Source organism: Saccostrea cucullata, unplaced genomic scaffold (assembly GCF_032062105.1).
Source record: "Saccostrea cucullata isolate Sc308-1 unplaced genomic scaffold, CSIRO_AGI_Scuc_v1 ctg2409, whole genome shotgun sequence".
Classification (NCBI taxonomy): Eukaryota; Metazoa; Mollusca; class Bivalvia; order Ostreida; family Ostreidae; genus Saccostrea; species Saccostrea cuccullata.
Window position 1 is genome coordinate 14,259 of NW_026936435.1, and position 19,217 is coordinate 33,475.

The 19,217-nt window shown below is 33.3% G+C and overlaps 1 protein-coding gene across 2 annotated transcripts; it reads right to left on the bottom strand.

Annotated features, from left to right (window-relative positions):
• Positions 1-1,314: 1,314 nt before the first annotated feature.
• LOC134245588 (ubiquitin carboxyl-terminal hydrolase BAP1-like) lies at positions 1,315-19,206 on the bottom strand. 2 transcript variants are annotated; one of them, XR_009987468.1, is made up of 14 exons: positions 19,118-19,200; positions 18,455-18,484; positions 17,302-17,356; positions 16,865-16,994; positions 11,919-12,041; positions 11,544-11,605; positions 11,276-11,418; positions 10,580-10,658; positions 9,451-9,574; positions 5,705-6,311; positions 5,106-5,188; positions 3,735-3,827; positions 1,559-1,879; positions 1,315-1,516 (listed from the first exon to the last, which is right to left on the bottom strand). XR_009987468.1 is itself a non-coding variant. In XM_062727861.1 (13 exons), the coding sequence occupies exons 1-13, from the start codon at positions 19,152-19,154 to the stop codon at positions 1,676-1,678; spliced, it is 1,770 nt and encodes a 589-aa protein (XP_062583845.1). In that variant the 5' UTR covers positions 19,155-19,206; the 3' UTR covers positions 1,315-1,675. The 2 variants fall into 2 exon arrangements, 1 of the variants encoding a protein (XP_062583845.1); XM_062727861.1 differs by having other exon boundaries at positions 1,315-1,879; positions 19,118-19,206.
• Between the last annotated feature and the right edge of the window lie 11 nt (positions 19,207-19,217).

The window sequence follows — 19,217 nt, forward strand, 5'->3', positions numbered from 1 at the left end:
AAAATAGAAGGTATCCTAGATATTCCTCTGATAAATCTGTAGGCTAAATTTTATCTCAGTATGTGCAACGGTTGCAAAGGAAATGAATGGAAACTGCAAATAACTGAATTTTTTCTAAGTTCAAGGGGCATAACTCTGTCAAAAAGTGTGCGATTGTACCCAAAACAAAAATTGACCTAGATATTCATGTGATATATCTGTATATCAAATTTCATTTCAGTATGTACAACGGTTGCGAAGAAAATGAACGGAAACTGCAAATAATTGGAATTTTTCTAAGTCCAAGGGGCATAACTCTGTCAAAAATGGTGCGATCGTACCCATAAGTGAACTTGACCTTGATATTCATGTGATATATCTGTATACCAAATTTCATTTCAAATTTCATTTCAGTATGTGCAACGGTTGTGAAGAAAATGAACGGAAACTAAGTGGACCGACAGACAGCAGCAAAGCAATATGCCCTCCCTTCTTCGAAGGGGGGCATAAATATGAAAGCTCTAGTACTAACTGTGCAAAAGTTATATCCAAGGTTAAAGTACTCTAAAAAGTTGGTCAAATTCAAAGGTCAAGGTCAGATATGTAGAAACGTATATATATAGCTTAGCAATGATACCAGTACAAATTTATACAAAAACACTATATTTGCATATTTATTCAACTGGACAATCTGTACAATATGTAAATCTTAAAGTCCTAATGAACACAATGTATTGCACAAATAATAATGGATGATGACATCACATAGTACAAATCTCATAATTACCTCCGACTATACAGAGATTAACAACTATAATTATTAAAAACACCTCTGTGAGAAAGAGTGCAATGTCTAAAGTGTTCATGTATTTCTTGGTTCAATGCTTTCAATGTGTCAAAGATCCTTGTAAACGAAAATGCTTTTAAGCTATATATATATATACATGCATGTATATATGTATTAACATGTATACGTGTATTTGCTTACTTATATATACTACATATGACTGCAATTGTAGACTAGTAGTATTTGCCTTTTTAATACATTATCTTTAAATCTTGTACAATATTTAAAATTAATATCATCAAAAAAAAAAAAAATTGAATGAAATCATTAATATTTTTCAAAATTTTGGATAGAATAAATGTATGACATTAAAAATGCAATAATGAGCTATGAAAGACACCACTTAGAACATCCAAATTATTCACACCAAACCATGTTGAATTCTTATTACACTCAGAAAGGAATGATATCTTCCATGATACAGTATGAATTCAGACACAAACTGCCAATCATACTTCCAATCAAACTTTCAATCACAAATTCAGCACTCTTTCTACAGTTCTCTTCATAACATTAAATATTCTGAACACATATGTCACAACTGCAGTCAAACTGTCAGTGATGAAAACCATACACTTGATTAAAAACTACAATCAGATTTAGTTTTAGATCTTTGTCACCTTCTCCTCTTGGTTCTGATCTGCCTACTTTTTGTTGCTGTTGATGATTGAAACAAACACCCAATAAAAACTGTTCAATCAGATTCAGTTTTAGAGCTTTGTCTCCAAAAACAACTGTAATCAGGTTCAGTTTTAGATCTTTGTCACCAAAAAACAACTGTCCAATCAGGTTCAGTTTTAGATCTTTGTCACCAAAAAACTTCCAATCAGATTCAGTTTTAGATCTTTGTCACCGTCTCCTATTGGTTCTGACCCGCCTCCTCTCTGCGGCTGTTTTGATGTTTGAGGCCCGTCCTAGACTTAAGCTCGTCTGCCGTTTCTTGATTAACGAGTGTTTCTCAACTAGGTCGGCTAGATGTCCTTCTTTAGCCAGCATGGACAAGAATGTGCAGATAAACTGGTCATAATTATGGGTTCTTCTACAGTCATCAATCTATTAAATACATTTAAATGAATCAATATACAGGTTACTTGAAATCTAAATCTCAACAAACTAGAAAACTGACCAGTCAGCAAGGGCCCCGCCATGGGGTAGAATCATAAGGGTGCAGCTTACAGCATGATTAAAAAATGTACAAAGAATAAGCAACAGCAACTGTATTCTTAAAATTTCAAGATAATTCCTGAATATTAAAAAACCTGTAAATAATATCCTTGTATTTACATTAGGCAGTAAAGAACAGTTTAACATTGAAATGTATATTTAAACAATAATGAAGCTAATTATGTTATATAAAATGCCAGCCTTCAATGAATGCAAATATCATGAAGGCTTGACCCTAACTTCAAAACAAACAGCAGTTGCAGACAAAGGTTTTCATTAATCTTTAAGAGACAGATAAAGAAAAGCCTACTAAATTTTCTGCAGCAGGCTAGATAATTAATCCCAAGGGATTAATTGTCCATCTCTCAGCATTTCCTTCTAAAGTTACAATAAGAACTTTTTCAGTATTAATGATAGAATGGGGTTTTTATACAACTACCTTAAAAATTAATAATATTCTTGAATTTACATAAAGGGAAAAAAGTAAAAATAAAAAATATATCTTCTTTAATCTATTTCTTGTTTTTATAATTCAATGAAATCATAACTATTTTAACAAAAATAAAGCAAAAACATATTTAAATCCACATTTCAGAGTGTTCATAGCATTCCAAATTGACTTAACTTCATTTGCAGACAGGTGGTAATTAATCTCAATGTGAGAGATAAAGATAATGCTTTGGATTTTCTTCAGGAGGAGAGCTAATTAATCCCAAGGGACTCATAGCAGCATTCAGTTTACAATGGGAACATCTTCAGAAGTTATCTCTCTTTGCCAATGCATTTTTATATAAAGTTAAGGAATCTACCCCACCACCCCAGCTCCAAACCAGGGGACATAGAGAAACAAACTTAGCATCAAAATATGTCTTTCTGCCCATTGAACTACCATACCAAATTTGATCATAATTGGGCAACCATAAAAAAAGTTATTAGGAAAAAAAAGAAAATTTGTGGACGGAAGAATGACAGACGGACAGACAGACAGACAGACAGACGGACAGACAGAGTGATTACTATAGGGCACCCGCAAATCCTTGCGGGGCCCTAATAACACACAGCATGGCACAACTTCATTTACAGTATCTTGTAGCTGACCATTCCATTTCCCAATAAAAGGGAACCCATTAAACTTAAGTCAAAAATATAAAGAGGACTTGAAAAGCTTCAGTCCCTTTCATAAAGATATAGCCTCTACAATATCTATATCTAATACATATATTTCATACAGTGAAACATGCATATTACCAATGCAAGTGCAAGGGATACACATTTTTTATTTGTTATAAACATAACTTGCAATAACAAGTAAGTTCAAAACTACAGACAATCACTTTTAGGTTCATAAACCCTCTGCTCACCCATATAAAGTGTTATCTCTCTTATCAGAGTATTGATGTACCTTAAATTCATTAGAACCATATTTATGATATATTTCAAGACTAGCCATGTATTTTACTTGTAAAAAGGTATGCAACAATTTTATAATTATCAAGATTTGGTTGGCCATTATGCATAGTTACATATTAGACATGTACACCCATGCACTTCATTTTGCATTAATGAGACATACATGTATCTTGGACTTGTCATGCCCACACAAATCTGGGTTTACATGTAGAAACACCATTTTTGCACTTGCAGCTACATGCATGTAGACTTGTAGAATGCACATTTTCATTGCAACTGGTTGGAAATAGTCCCCATTTACGTTGCCATAGTGTTGCATTCACTGTAAACATACCTGATATTTTCTCCTCTTTTCTATTTCATCTTTGAGATTCACTTCACACAGCTTGATTTCATTTTCCACATTTTTCAGCAGGGCCAGTAGATCCTTGAAATAAAAAACATAGGTAAACAGAATACACAGCTCACCTCAACGAATGTTGTCTTTGAGTAAGGCAAATTAAGTCACACAGTTAACCGACAAAAAGTGTACATCCAAAAATGCAAAATTTATGCCCTTTTGATTTTGATACTTTGGAATAGACCTATATAAAAACTTCAAACTAGTTCTTCATCATGAAAACATAATTTAAATCCAGCATCTGAAGCAAGTTTGAGAGTTTTCATCCCTTGATGCATCATTTGTGCAAGTTTGGTTTATATAAGCCTTATAGTTTCTTGGTGATAGACCTGCATCCATAATTTTTACGAGGTCCATTATCTGGAAAATGTATGTCGAATTCAGCATCTGAAGCAAGTCCATTAGTGTGCATCCTAAAATGTATCATCCATGCAAGTTTGCTCAACATAGAGTTGAAAGTTACTTGGAAATGAAACCTGACTGTATAAAAAACCAACGTACCTTTTCACTAATCCGAAAATGTAGGTCAGATTCAGCTTCTGAAGCCAGCCTAGTAGAATGCACCCTTAGATGTACCATCCATGCAAGTTTGGTCAACATAGGGCTCAAAGTTACTTGGAAATGAATCCTGCACCATAAACTTTAACCTGTTCATTCGTCCAGAAAATGTAGGTCAGATTCAGCATCTGAAGCAAGTCTGGTAGTATGCATCCTAAGATATACCATCCATGCAAGTTTAGTCATTATAGGGTTCATAGTACCTTAGAAATGACATCCAAACCAAAAACTTTAACCTGTTCACTCAACCGGAAAATGTAGGTCAGATTCAGCATCCGAAGCAAGCCTGGTAGTGTGCATCCTAAGATGTACCATCCATGCAAGTTTGGTCAACACAGGGCTTATAGTTACTCAGATATGAGACCTACACCAAAAACTGCACTAAAAATGTTAACCTGCTCCAAAAACATTAACCTGCTCATTCCTTTGCTGAAATTGCAGCATATGAAACTTTGACTAGTACAATGAAACACACTAGAAACATCTTCCATGCATGTCTAATCAATATATATAGGTCATAGAAGTACTTAAAAAGAAAACTGCTCCAAAAAACTTAACCTTAACATGGGACACCGACATCGACGCCGAGGGAATTACATAAGCTCCCCAACTTCGTTGAGGTGAGCTAAAAATACCAACTGAATCTCACTTTTTTTAAAACAAAATGTCAGGGTTTTTGGCAGTTTACATGGTTGGATCTAATTCTCTTCCCCTCCCCCATTCTTTTAAATCATCAATCTTCCTAACCTTTGGTGTAAATGGCTGGTTCCCACTGAACTTCCTCTTGTGTCTTGTGGGTTGTGATTGACCATCTTTGTTTGATGCCCCATCTGAAAACAGGGGAAATTTGTAAAATCAAATTGATTGATGGTCAAGTTTACTTTACTTTTTAGAAGTTTTTATTTTCTAAAATGCTTTGCCTTCTGAAATTACCTTGCATGTTCATACACCAGTGATGAATTGGCAATTCTGATCTTCAAAAATTCGTTATGAAAGTAAATATAGTTACTATTTAAAACCTCTAAAGGACACAAAACTACTTCAATATATCCCAAAATTGTTTCGAGTTTGTAATGGCCATATAATGTCACAAGGAAGTGTTTATAATACTGAGATATTTCTTGACATCCCATAAATACTCACTTTATCCATAAATCCTCTATATCCATATTCATACTAAACAAGTTTTACTGTACCAATTCTGAGTCTTCAGACTGACTACACAAAAAACACAATTTTTACCAGTCTCTTAATCTCTTACTGAAAATCACATTTAACACTGCTGTATAGAGAGTTTACATACCTGTTCATTGTCTGTTTGGGGGCTGTATATAGAGTTTACCTACCTGTTCCATTGTCTGTTTGGGGACTGTTCTGACAGGAGTTGAAGCCACTGTTGGGGGAGCTAAAACAACTGCCCACTTCTGACGCTGTGTCCGTACTCTCGCTCCCAGGACCCGAGGAAGTGGTGGATTCTGGGAATTTGGTCTCGATTGTCAGTGGTTTTGTCAGATCTGATGTTGACGCCCCCTCCTCCATTATGGTAATCTCCCTTTTGTCAACAATGTCTGAATGATCCTGTGTTTTGCTGTCTTCTGCTGTGGTCTTGTTTTCTGAATTCTGATCTTCCTCACCACTTTCTTTTTCCTTTCCTTGTGATAGTACCTCAGGCTTTTTAATTTCTTCTGTTACACTACTTTCACTTTTCACTTTCGTTTCACTTTGTTTACTTGCTGTGTCACTGTCCGAATCATCAACACAGATGATTTCCTCTGCAGGCTCAGGATTTTGTGTAGGACATGTCACAACTGTCTCCTGTTTCTTTGTGTCTGTACTGGTCCTCTGAACTGGTTCCTGTCCACTCTTAAATGAAAGCTTTCCCTGTTGCTTCACCGCAGCCAGATATTTGTCTCTGTCTGCTGACGTCAGACCTGGATTTGTCACCTTCACCATCTGAAGTCAAATATCAAGTTCAAGTAAAAGAGCTAAATGTCTAATCATGTATATAGAGTCATGTAACTTAATTAAACACGGTATCTTGAATACCATATATTAATGTGATTTGAAAGTCCCAAACACTTCTTCTTTATTTTATACAGGTAAATCATATTTTTTTTAAATAACATCATTGAAATTAGGAAGAACTTGACAGGCATGTATTATCTGTGTCTCATTTGTTTTAAACCTGTAATCTTCTGTTTTCCACATGTGAACAATATGGAACATAATTAAGATTATTTTAACCAAACTGTACTTAGCTATGCTGTGACATTTAGCAATTAAAATTCAAAGATAACGAATTTTTCTGATAAACAGTCACTGTGATAAAAACAACGCAACCTATATTTTAGGTGGCTAATTAAGAATTGCTTTTACGACTTCAGAAATTTTCATCAAAATATATTGCTCTGGGTTCCAATTCCAGATATAGAACAAGCTGAAACTTGCAATAATCTTTTCAAAAAATATTTAAGAATTACCAATAAATTATTTTAAAATCTTAGAATTTATCAAATGAAATTAAACAAAAAAATTAATTGCATATAATTTTAAATTTCAAAGAATTTTCAAAGAAAAGTCAGGAGATTGAAGCATGCTGTTAGATTGTCAATAAAAAATTAAAATGAGATCTTTCTGCTACTCTGTCTCCATTCCTTCCTTCTACTAATTCCTTACTTACTATCATACATTGTCAAACATATTCAATACATGCAAAGACAACAATGCACACAAACAAACAGACCACAGTTCAAAGGTCATCACATCACACCAAAGCTCATAGGTCATCACATCACAACAAAGTTCAATAAGCTCAAGATCTAATCATCCATGCATGAAAATACTACCACAGAAACTAAAAAATTATTTTGCAATTATATTACAAATTATTATCATGATAATGCAAAAAGGTAAAAACTTAAGTGTTTTTAAAGATCCTTAAAATTCATCTTCTAATTTAATATAAAAAAAAGATCTTAAACCATAAAGTGCAACAAAAGAAGTAAAAATGAGATTCAAGAATTAAGAATCAAAAATGATTAAAAAAAATTTAAAAAGAAGAAAGAAATAAAAAAAAAAAGAGGAAAGAGAAGAAAGGATTTCTGATTAAGATAGGCACAACATCCCCTCTGTGTATTCAGTATCTACCTTATTTTCCAGAAGCTTTGGTATAAAAGTAAAATAAACATAAAATATGACCCACAAGAAAGACATTGAACACATTTCTTTTTTTTTCAAATCACATATTGAGAATAAATATCAATTGAAAGCTTTCGTTTTCAAAGAAATTTTTTTACTCATGCATACAATAAAGTACATATAGCGTTACATGACTGTAATTCATAATTGAAAACTCCATACTTGCAGGTAGCAGAAACAATATAATGATGATAAAGGCATCTTAAAACAGCATGACTTAAAAGATGATATGATGACATCATAAACAAAAGATTGATCAAACAATTATAAACACCGTGAAGTGTTAGTCTTAGTGTTTATTGCTATACATTTGTATATGAAAAATTGTCAGTGGTAGTTGGGACAAAAAAATTACTGTTTCGTCTGTAACAATAAATACAAAACCTCATTAACCTAGCAATACACTGATTGTAAAATATGTAAACCTGACCCACTGAAAAAGAGTACTGAGGTTATACTGTAATATTTAGTTATATACTACTGACAATAAGTAAAGTTTACAAAGGGAACTAGTTATAACCCCCACAGTTAGTAAACTGGTGACCAGCTATAAACATACCAGGTCTGAGCCAGCAGTACTACTCATAACCTACAATATGTAAATTAGATCTCAGAAACCTACAATATGTAAATTAGATTTCTGAAACCTACAATATGTAAATTAGATCTCAGAAACCTACATCATGTATATTAGATCTCAGAAACCTACAAGTTGTAAATCAGATCTCTGAAACCTACAATATGTAAATTAGATCCATGAAACCTACAATAGGTAAATTAGATCTCAGAAACCTACAATATGTATATTAGATCTCTGAAACCTACAATGTTAATTAGATCTCAGAAACCTTCAATATGTTAATTAGATCTCAGAAACCTTCAAGATGTAAATTAGATCTCTGAAACCTACAATATGTAAATTAGATCTCAGAAACCTACAATGTTTATATTAGATCTCTGAAACCTACAATATGTAAATTAGATCTCAGAAACCTACAATATGTAAATTAGATCTAAGAAACCTACAATACGTAAATTAGATCTCTGAAACCTACAATATGTAAATTAGAACTCAGAAACCTAAAATATGTAAATTAGATATCAGAAACCTATAATGTTTAAATTAGATCTCAAAAAACCTGTCAGATTCCCAAATACATTAATTTTTATTTATATGAAGGGGTAACTTGATCTTAATTAATTTATGTATATACATGTATTTATTTCATTTCATAAACCAACATGTCATAATTTGATATTTTGAAACGATAAAACTTGGCCAGCAAGGTATGCACCAAAATTGATAACTGTCATGTTATAAAACATTTATACCCAAGGTAATTCCTTATTTGCAACAAAAAGCATTCCATTATTATTATTTAATTAAAACAGTTTTATGTGTCTGTCAAATATTGTATAAACAAAAATATTTATTCAGGATTATTTTTGTTTTTAAAATTTCATTGTTAACAATTATCAAAATTTATATATGGCTGTACACAATGAAAATGGTTACAGTAACTTTTAAAACAACTACATTGAATTTCTACATAACCAATAATCTGAACAAAAAATTCTGCTTCTATTATACTTTCAACAGATGTTCCCTAAATTAAATAGAGCATAATAAAATAAAATATTTTTACAAATTCTCCAAAATTTTACATCCACGAAAAAAAATGTGTTTTATACTAAATCAGACTTTCCAACTAATAAACTTCAAAACTCCCTATCACAAAAATGCTGTATCCTTACAAACAAAATAAAAAACTTTCACAAAAATACTATTCTTTTCAATGTAATGATTTCTGCAGATGAAGATACATGATTTCTATCACTGCAATATAAGTAAAAACACCATGCAAAGCTTGTAACACCCCTGATGAGCACCCACCTGTTGTAATGTCTCCAGAACTATCTGTCTGTTAGTCTTCAGTGTGGCTAGTTTGTGTTCGTACAGGGATCGCTTGTCTGGGACCACGGCCATTAAGTTGTAACGGATGTCATGATAGGGCTCTCTGTAAAAGATATAGCAGGCTATGTATAAAGTATGTAAAAGACATGCATGTAAACTCTAAAATAATTATAATTTGTGTAAAAATTATTTAAACATTTTCATCTCATAAAATCTATCAATCTGATTTATTTTAAAAAATTTTTCAAATCATAATGTTTGTCAAACGTTTCTATCAGTTAAAATAAACTTTTTTTTGTTTTCATAAGTGGAGGCAAGGGAATCGATTTCAAAGATGATAGGAAAAACAATATTGGGCAGGACTTGTCAATCATTATGTGACCTCTTTATTTTTTGCTTGTCAAGAATTTTTTATTCATGGAAGCTCCCCTTCCCGAACTGTCAACGTCTGGTTGTGATCCCTAACCTTAAAATGTTCAGTTGCCCCATTCCCTCCCTAACTGAATTTAATTCCTATGGCTCTCTTCGTTGTCTTCATGGGTGTATTATTGTATTCACCCTAGTAGTGGGACGATCCACCGGTGCACCGATGCATCACAGTATTCACTTTGACGATTTCAAATCGATTCATCTAATTTAGTACATGTATCATGATACCTGACCGCACTTCTTTTTTAATTTCCAAAAATGTCCGGACTTTAGAATTTGAAATTTTTAGTCTGTATCATCAAGACGTTTAAACAAACAGAAATAAAGTATAAACATCTTGGTGATACAGAATTCAAAATATAAGTGTCAAAATGGCGTCAGACATGCCGGATTATGTTAAATTAACAAAACCCAAATGGCAGTAAGTCAGGTGTCTGGGACACCTTTGTTGAATTAGTTTATTTTCATACACTGTTATTCCAAATTAAATGTTCTAAAAAAATTATCTAGTTTTATTTGGTTTTAAATGTATTGTGATATGTATCTTATCGCACCTAAGGTATCATGATATGTATCAGATCGGCTAAGTTCAGTATTTTCCCAGCCTAATTCACCCCAAGAACACTAATTTTCACCAGACCTATATGTGAGTACAATATGTTTATTATACGGTTTATACCCTCCAGTGGCCATGCCCAATCTCTCTGTGATAACTCTCCTGAACTTCTCAGTCCAATACTCATCTCTCTCCCATGGACCTGGAAAATCAGTTAACAAATGTTTTAAAGTATACAATGCATGATAATATTTCACTTTAAGTGAATTAAAATTCATGAGAAATATTCTTCATTGTCTTTTGGTGGCTTAATTTACCTAGGCTACACAACTCCACAGTATAGATAAGATAAGATAAGATAATTTTATTTTCCAATTTTGGGCCCAGTAGGCATAAAAGTTTTTTATAATGACAACTCCACAGTATATGTATCAAAGCAGCACTGAGTGAGTTTGGAAATAAGTTAAATTGACAAAATTATCAGTTAATACAAATTTTGAAAAATAACATGGAATAATAATGTCCTCCCAGCTCGCAAAATGAATTTTCAAAGATAAACTTGTGTTTAAATACCACTAGAAAAACATGTATCCATATACCCAGTGCACAAGCATACTGTATTGCAAACCTGATGAAAACATCAAAATTATATTCTTTTCAGAGTTAAATTACCCAATTTAAAATCTATCAGTAGCCTAAGACTACTTTGGAGAGTACGAATTCTGTTCAGTATCATAACAAATCCACATATTTACTCTGTGTTCAAATTATCCACAATTAATAAGAATACACAAAATCATTCATTAAGGCATATACTACCATGGTCTATAGGGTAGGGTTTCAATCCATCCAGTTCAAATAACCGACCATTTATGGGGACATAACTGACATAGTGGAACGCCTCCATAGTTCTTACAGTGGACAAGCCCTGTTGCTTTTCTGGTGGATGACGGGGCTCAGGTCTACAATAAACGTTCCAAGTTCTTTATCTTAGTGAAACACACATGCAAGGTACAAGTATCTAAAGTTTCAAACTCATTCAATCTTTCTACAGATAATCATTGTATGTTATGAAAGCACCAAAAACCTTGCATGACTGTTGTGTGCTGAAGCTAAAGCTGGCATGTTACCTATGGCTACACCTTTATCCTGTTTAAATAAAATGAAAATTGTCGAAATTTCATGTTTTCCAAATGCACATAGCTGATGAAAAACACAATACTTATATCATGACAACTATATAAATTATCTCTGGAGATGCAAAATGCACAACTTTATAATATTATTACAATCAATTAAGTTTGCTTAACACTTTAAAAAACTATTAAAAAATTAAATGTGGACACAATTATTACTTAAAAGTTCAAAATTAATCCTGTATGATAATAAATACTTTTTATACAATATTTCTATAAATACTTTGTAGACAATTTTATTACAGAGACATTCCAACTAGACTGACCTCTGGTCCCATTCCTCTGGAGAATTCTTTAAGTTTAGACAGAGCCTCCCCTAGCTTCACTCTCTCATCACAGTTTAGTAGTACACTCAGTAAAGCGTGGGTGGCACAGGAGTTAGGTATCACCTACAGTAAAGACAAATAAACAATAAAAGTACACAGCACAACACAATATCAACATGATCCAGGGGGGTTATCTGGGACCCACAGTCAAGCAAACGATAGTTAACACAAGGTGTCACCTACATGTTTCATAAGGTAAGTCAAACATTACACATTTGTGACACGATAGCGGTGTTTCTCTTTGAAGTTTACTGTTCTGTATTAGCAATACAGAACGGGGCTTTGGTGGGCGGAACTACTTTCCGTTGTATTAGCCAACTATTCTGTATCTACAATACAGCACGGTCTAAAAATAAATCTGATTCAATTTAGCAAAAGCTAATAGCAAATAGTAAATGCTGATGTTTTCCTATTATAAATTTTCCTTATAAATACCCGGTAGTAATCCTGAAAATGTAAAATGTCAAAATTTCTCAATCACTTTTTAAAATTTCGAATAACATAATCTACACGTAATTTCGATCCAAACAAAAAGAAAATTCGCAATAACGGAAAACATCCACTCTCCTCGTGCAAAATCATCAAGTCCATTTTTCACGATTTAATCCTTCTCGCTTACGACAGCCACACGTCTCTTTCACTTCGTTTTAATGTCGCAATTCAATTAGAAAATAAAAATCCGTGATATAAAAGTCCATCGAAGAATTTTCTGTAAATCCTGTTTTTGTAAATCTAGTTAAACCAGGATTTTAAGACCCCTGAGATATATCATAATCATGCACATAATCAATCTCCATCTATAGATCACAACAATTACGGTTAAATCCTCAACTTTATCCATTAAGACTGACTATCACTCGATTACGTCTACTCTGTTCAATTGTCAAAACTAATCTGACCGAATGTTACGATTTCCGTGGAAATATATATACTGCGGATGCATACTCCCCATCGGGGCCTCATCTACAGAACTCTAATGGAAGTTTGGATGCTGCAAAGTTATAAAGTGGGCGGAGCTATTTTTGATCGATCGTGTCACAAATCATTTAGAGAACTCGACAGGTTCTGTATCGTAGATACAAATTTGGGGGTGGAGACTCGTGCTTACGCACACGTCCACCCCCAAATTTGTATCTACGATACAGAACCCATCTCATTCTCTAAATAATACTTATTGACTGCATGGATTCAAAGAACAAAATTGATGGTGCATAGGAGTTAGATATCACCTAAAAACAGTACTAGTCTAGTCAAGTCAAACATAGAATAATCTAGTATTTCAAAGAATAATTAGATCTACTACAGCAGTTTTTGTCTTAGAAGAATTCTACTCCATGAAGATTAGCTGAATTCCTGATGTGGAAATGAAATGCAAATACCATGCAACTGAAGGTGTAAAATTTAAAATATTTTACTTGGATTGCATTCAATTAGGCATGTAGGAAATACACTGTATATTTAAATGTACCGTAATTTACGGAATATAGGTCGATACTTTTTTCTCAGAACCGCTGGGGTCGACCAATATTCAGAATTCGACCTATTTAAGGCTCAAGTTTACGAAAATTGCTCCTAAATCAGTAAAATTTACGTCAATTTCAAAGCAAATCTGTGCCCCTTTCGCAACTTTTTTGATTATTTTTCGCAAAAAAATTAATGCCCCGGTAAACAATAACATATTTATTTTAAAACTTTCTTACAAAATAAATTCCATTAATTATCCGTTGATGAGAAAGGAAAACAACATTGCTTCACCTATTAAATAATTCCTCAACGTATTATCCATTAACATCATCCATCTTGTGAAGCTAGGAAGTCGCGATCTTGTACTAAAAGTAAAACCGCAACCGTATCAAAATTTAAAATACGGAAAATTTCACGATCACAACTATAGTGTTTCTGCCATTTATTAGTAGCGATAAATTGAAATAGTATATTAAATATTTTTTATTGTCTTATGTTTATTTAAATGTAAAATGAGTGAAATAATTTGTTGCCATTATTAAAAGCTTCGTACACAAGAAGTACATTGAACTACCGGTATACAAACATTGGCTTCTAACAAAATTTTAATTGTCGGACAGATAAAGGGATTTACACTGTGTACGCAAAGGTGTTAAACAACACCTGTGTTATCTAATTAATTGCCTGCGGGGCATGATTAAGAAACCCACGTGCCATTATAGGGGTATTAGTGTTACACTTCATTGAACAAACAAAGCCGTGAAATTCATGTTGACAGTCAAATTGTGAATGTACTCTCAATTAAATTCATAAATTAAACTTATAGAGTGTTAATATGATTTCAATTCTTTACTGTTGCTTGATATATACATTCAATGGTCATTTGCGTCATTTAGCCAATCCCTGGAGTAGAAAAATAGCAATGGCGGACATCGAAGTAATTGTCGTCCACCGGTAAATACTGTCTGAATAAAATTTATTAGGAATGTGTCCAAGTTATTCTGAAATCGGAATTGCTATTCATTGGTCTCGGGTATTTCCCGAATTATAGCTGTAAAAAAAATAACGTATTTACGTGTTATTTATGCCTCTGATTTAACAACAGTGTGAAACTACGGAGGCATTGATTGATTGAACACGCAAGTTGGAGAAAAATAAGTAGTAACACAATTCAAAGAAGTTTTAACTACATTTTTAAAAAAACTTAATTTAAATGCTGTACTCATTAAAATACCTGTTTATTTTCTTGATACGTTCATGTCACGGAATAACCCCGGTAATTTTAGGGTTTTACCTGTTCTGATACGTTGTATCTGCGTAAGAATCTTTAGAAAACGGGAAAGAAAGCCTCGTCCTATATAGTAAGTTCGCCCTATCTTAGGATTTTTCAAAAATTAAGGCTGAAAATGAGCCTTTCGACCTATATACCCCATCGACCTATAATCCCAAAATTACGGTACATAATTATGATAAACTATATCTTTTAAATTGCTAGATAGAATGCTTAATTTTGTGCGACTAATTTGTACAACTTTTATATCTTATCCTAAACCTCGTATGTGTACTTTCTTACAGAGTAAAACATAGGTAATCAGAGATTACAGAGCTCACCTCAACGAATGTTGTCTTTAAGTAAGGCAAAGTCACACAATTAACCAACAAAAAGTATACATTCCAAAAATGAAAATATTTTTAAAAGCAATTTTGATCTGATACTTTGAAATAGACCTACATAAAAAATTTAAACTACTTCTTCTTCATGAAAATGTAATGAAAATCCAGCATCTGAAGCAAATTTGAGAGTTTTCATCTCTTGATGCAGCATTTGTGCAAGTTTGGTTTATACAATGTTATATAAGCCTTATAGTTTTTGGTAATAGACCTGCAACCATAACTTTTACCTTGTCTATTATCTGAAAAATGTATGTCCAATTCAGCATCCGAAGCAAGTCCATTAGTGTGCATCCTTAGATGTATCGTCCATGCAAGTTTGCTCATTATAGGGCTCATAGTTTATTGGAAATGAAACATGCATCAAAACTAACATTTTCACTCATCCACAAAAAGTAGGTCAGATTCAGCATCCGAAGCAAGCCTGGAAGTATGCATCCTTAGATGTATCATCCATGCAAGACTGGTCATTAAAGAACTCATAGTTCCTTGGAAATGAAACCTGCACCAAAAACTTTTAACTATTCACTCAACTGGAAAATGTAGGTCAGATTCAGCATCCGAAGCAAGCCTGGTAGTGTGCATCCTTAGATGTATCATCCATGCAAGTTTGGTCAACATAGGGCTTAAAGTTACTTGCAAATGAAACCCTCACCAAAAACTTTAACCTGTTCACTCAATTGGAAAATGTAGGTCAGATTCAGCATCCGAAGCAAGCCCGGTAGTATGCATCCTTAGATGTATCATCCATGCAAGTTTGGTCAACATAGGGCTTATAGTTACTTGGAAATGAAACCTGCACCAAAAACTTTAACCTGTTCGCTCAACTGGAAAATGTAGGTCTGATTCAGCATCCGAAACAAGCCCGGTAGTATGCATCCTTAGATGTATCATCCATGCAAGTTTGGTCAACATAGGGCTTATAGTTCCTTGGAAATGAAACCTGCACCAAAAACTTTAACCTGTTCACTCAACCGGAAAATGTAGATCAGATTCAGCATCCGAAGCAAAGCCCGGTAGTATGCACCCTTAGATGTATCATCCATGCAAGTTTGGTCAACATAGGGCTTATAGTTACTTGGAAATGAAACCTGCACCAAAAACTTTAACCTGTTCACTCAACCGGAAAATGTAGGTCAGATTCAGCATCCGAAGCAAGCCCAATAGTATGCATCCTTAGATGTATCATCCATGCAAGTTTGGTCAACATAGGGCTTATAGTTACTTGGAAATGAAACCTACATCGAAAACTTTTACCTGTTCACTCAACCGGAAAATGTAGGTCAGATTCAGCATCCGAAGCAAGCCTGGTAGTATGCATCCTTAGATGTATCATCCATGCAAGTTTGGTCAACATAGGCCTTATAGTTACTTGGAAATGAAACCCACACCAAAAACTGCACCAAAAATGTTAACCTGCTCCAAAAACATTAACCTGGTCATTCCTTTGCTGAAATTGCAGCATCTGAAACTTTGTCTGGTACAATAAAACACACTAAAACCATCTTCCATGCATGTCTAATCAGTATAGGACACAGAAGTAATTAAAAAGAAAACTGCTCCAAAAAACTTAACCTTAACCTGGGACGCCGACGCCGACACCGACGCCGACGGTATCACATAAGCTCCCCCCAACTTCGTTGAGGTGAGCTAAAAATATGTCGTTAGAAATGTTAATACGACAACAAACTTTATGATGTTAAATAAAAATTATTAAAATTACACATATCACAATAAACATAATAGGTAACCTGTTGTGCAAAGAAAATGTTGTTGACAACGTTCTCATCTTGTACAAAAGATTCCTCTTCCGTTGTTGTTTTACGTCGACTTCTTCTTTCCTCAATCCATCGGAACAGAAAAATAAATCCATAGGCAGTCCTGGAAAGGTCATAATGAATAATTTGAACACAATATTCAAACATAAAATATACAGGTGTGAGATAAGAGTTTACATACATTACAAAAACTCTGTTTGCAGCTGTTCATTAGCTGTCTTACTTTACTTTGCTTATAATGTAAGAATGTGCTATCATGTAGTGAATACATGTACGTTATACAGATACTTGGTGAAGGGAATTTTTAAAATGATTCTTTGTTTGCTATTTTGACATTTACGTCTTTGGAACTATTATTTTTTCTGGCTGTACATACACCTAAAACAGTGAAATCAATAAGTTCAACAAACCCTTCAATTGCCTTTTGAAGATCATAGATTTCTTCAACCTGGACATCTTTCACACCTGGAATTTGAAATAAACAAATTTTGCCAATTTGGCATATTGTAACACAAAAAGAAATCAGATTTGAGGATATACGTAAAATAAAAAGTCATCATATGATATTAAATAAGCATATCCAACATTTAATTTACATCATCTCAGTGTATCTGAAGTCTTTCAGCATTTTCCATGAACTACATTAACTGTGATAGAACAGTTGAACTGGTTATTGTAATGCAACATACCTGCAACGTTACGTCATGTGATTTCATAGTCTAGACACGCTTAACAAATGTCATGAGCAGTTATTATTATTAATTAAAACTGAATAGGTGTCTGCACTTGCCCTATTTAGGTCAAGCACAATACCCTGATAAAGGTACATAGCTTGATAAAGTTATATGGCTTTTATCAAGGTATTACAAAAGGTATTACAAATATCTTGATCAAGGTATTTTATGTAATGAAAATTCAAAAAAAATTCTTTAAAAATTTTAAAAAATACTGAAAGTTGAGTTCTGAGTTTTTGTCTGTGACCACTCATGAATGAAAAGCACTCTGGTATCAAAAAGACAGCATAAAAGAACGTCTCCTCACACGACATGATTTTATACTGATTTCTTTATGTTTGAGTACTTTACATGCATGGGTGAATTTACTGACAACAACCCAGAACTCGACTTTCAGTATTTAATTTTTAAAAATTTTTTTTTTAATTTTCATTATGTAAAATACCTTGATCAAGGTATTTGTTATACTTTGATAAAGTATATAACTTTATCAAGCTATATACCTTCATCAGGGTATTGTGCTGGACATGCTAATAGTTACTGGTAGCACCGTCAACTTATTATCAATTCAGCACAATGTACAGAAACTGTACTTTAAATCCATACATTACCACAGGTGATATACATTAATCAAACAAAGGAAATACTTTTATTTTGCTTTACAATGGATTGCTTTGGTCAATACTCAATATTCAAAATTACACTCACACGAGTCACAGTCACTGTCATGATCAGACTCTTTAATTTTTATTATTTACATCATGTAAAAGAAAATATGGAAAATTGCTTTCTGTAATGTAAACTATTGTGGAAAAGTGATGATACTTACCCATATCTTCTATAAGCAGTGTGAACAAGCCTGTAGAATGAATACAGAACAGGTCCAGTCCAAAGACAATTTCTACCTACGTAGCTTATAATAGCTACCTAGGTATTTAAAGCTACCCGAAGTAGCTATTTTAACCTACTTTCTGCTTTACTTGCATTTTGTGGCCAAATGCAGGAACGGCGCAACATGGTGAGCTCAAAATTTCTTAATACAGCCACACTGATGATGGATATGACAAAAATTTGACCAAAAAATGATTACTTCGAATATTTTCAATTTTGCATAGAAACTAATGTAAAATTGCCGATTCAGGAACTCATCATTTTTTGGCCAAAATTTTGTCGTATTCATCATTAGTATGACTGTATCAAAAGATAAGGTATTCACCATGTTGCGCAGTTTGGTCTTTGTGCCGCAAAATGCAGAAATTATAAAAAAAAAGTAGGTAAAAATAGCTACTTTAGGTAGCTTTAAATACCTAGGTAGCTATTAATAGCTACGTAGGTAGAAATAGTCTTTGGACTGGACCTGCAGAATATTTTACAGGTATGGTACATCATTTTCAAAGATATAAACAAATTTCCACAAAGAGCGATATTAATTGAATGATTCAGAATTCATTTGCTGAAAATATTTTAAAATTGCAATAATGTCATTCTTTACCAGGATCGCTCTCCAGTTCTAGCCATCCTTTGTTCATAATTTTGAGGGATAATTCTGCTTTCGATGAAGTTTAACACCGCAAAAACCAAGCGTAGTAAAG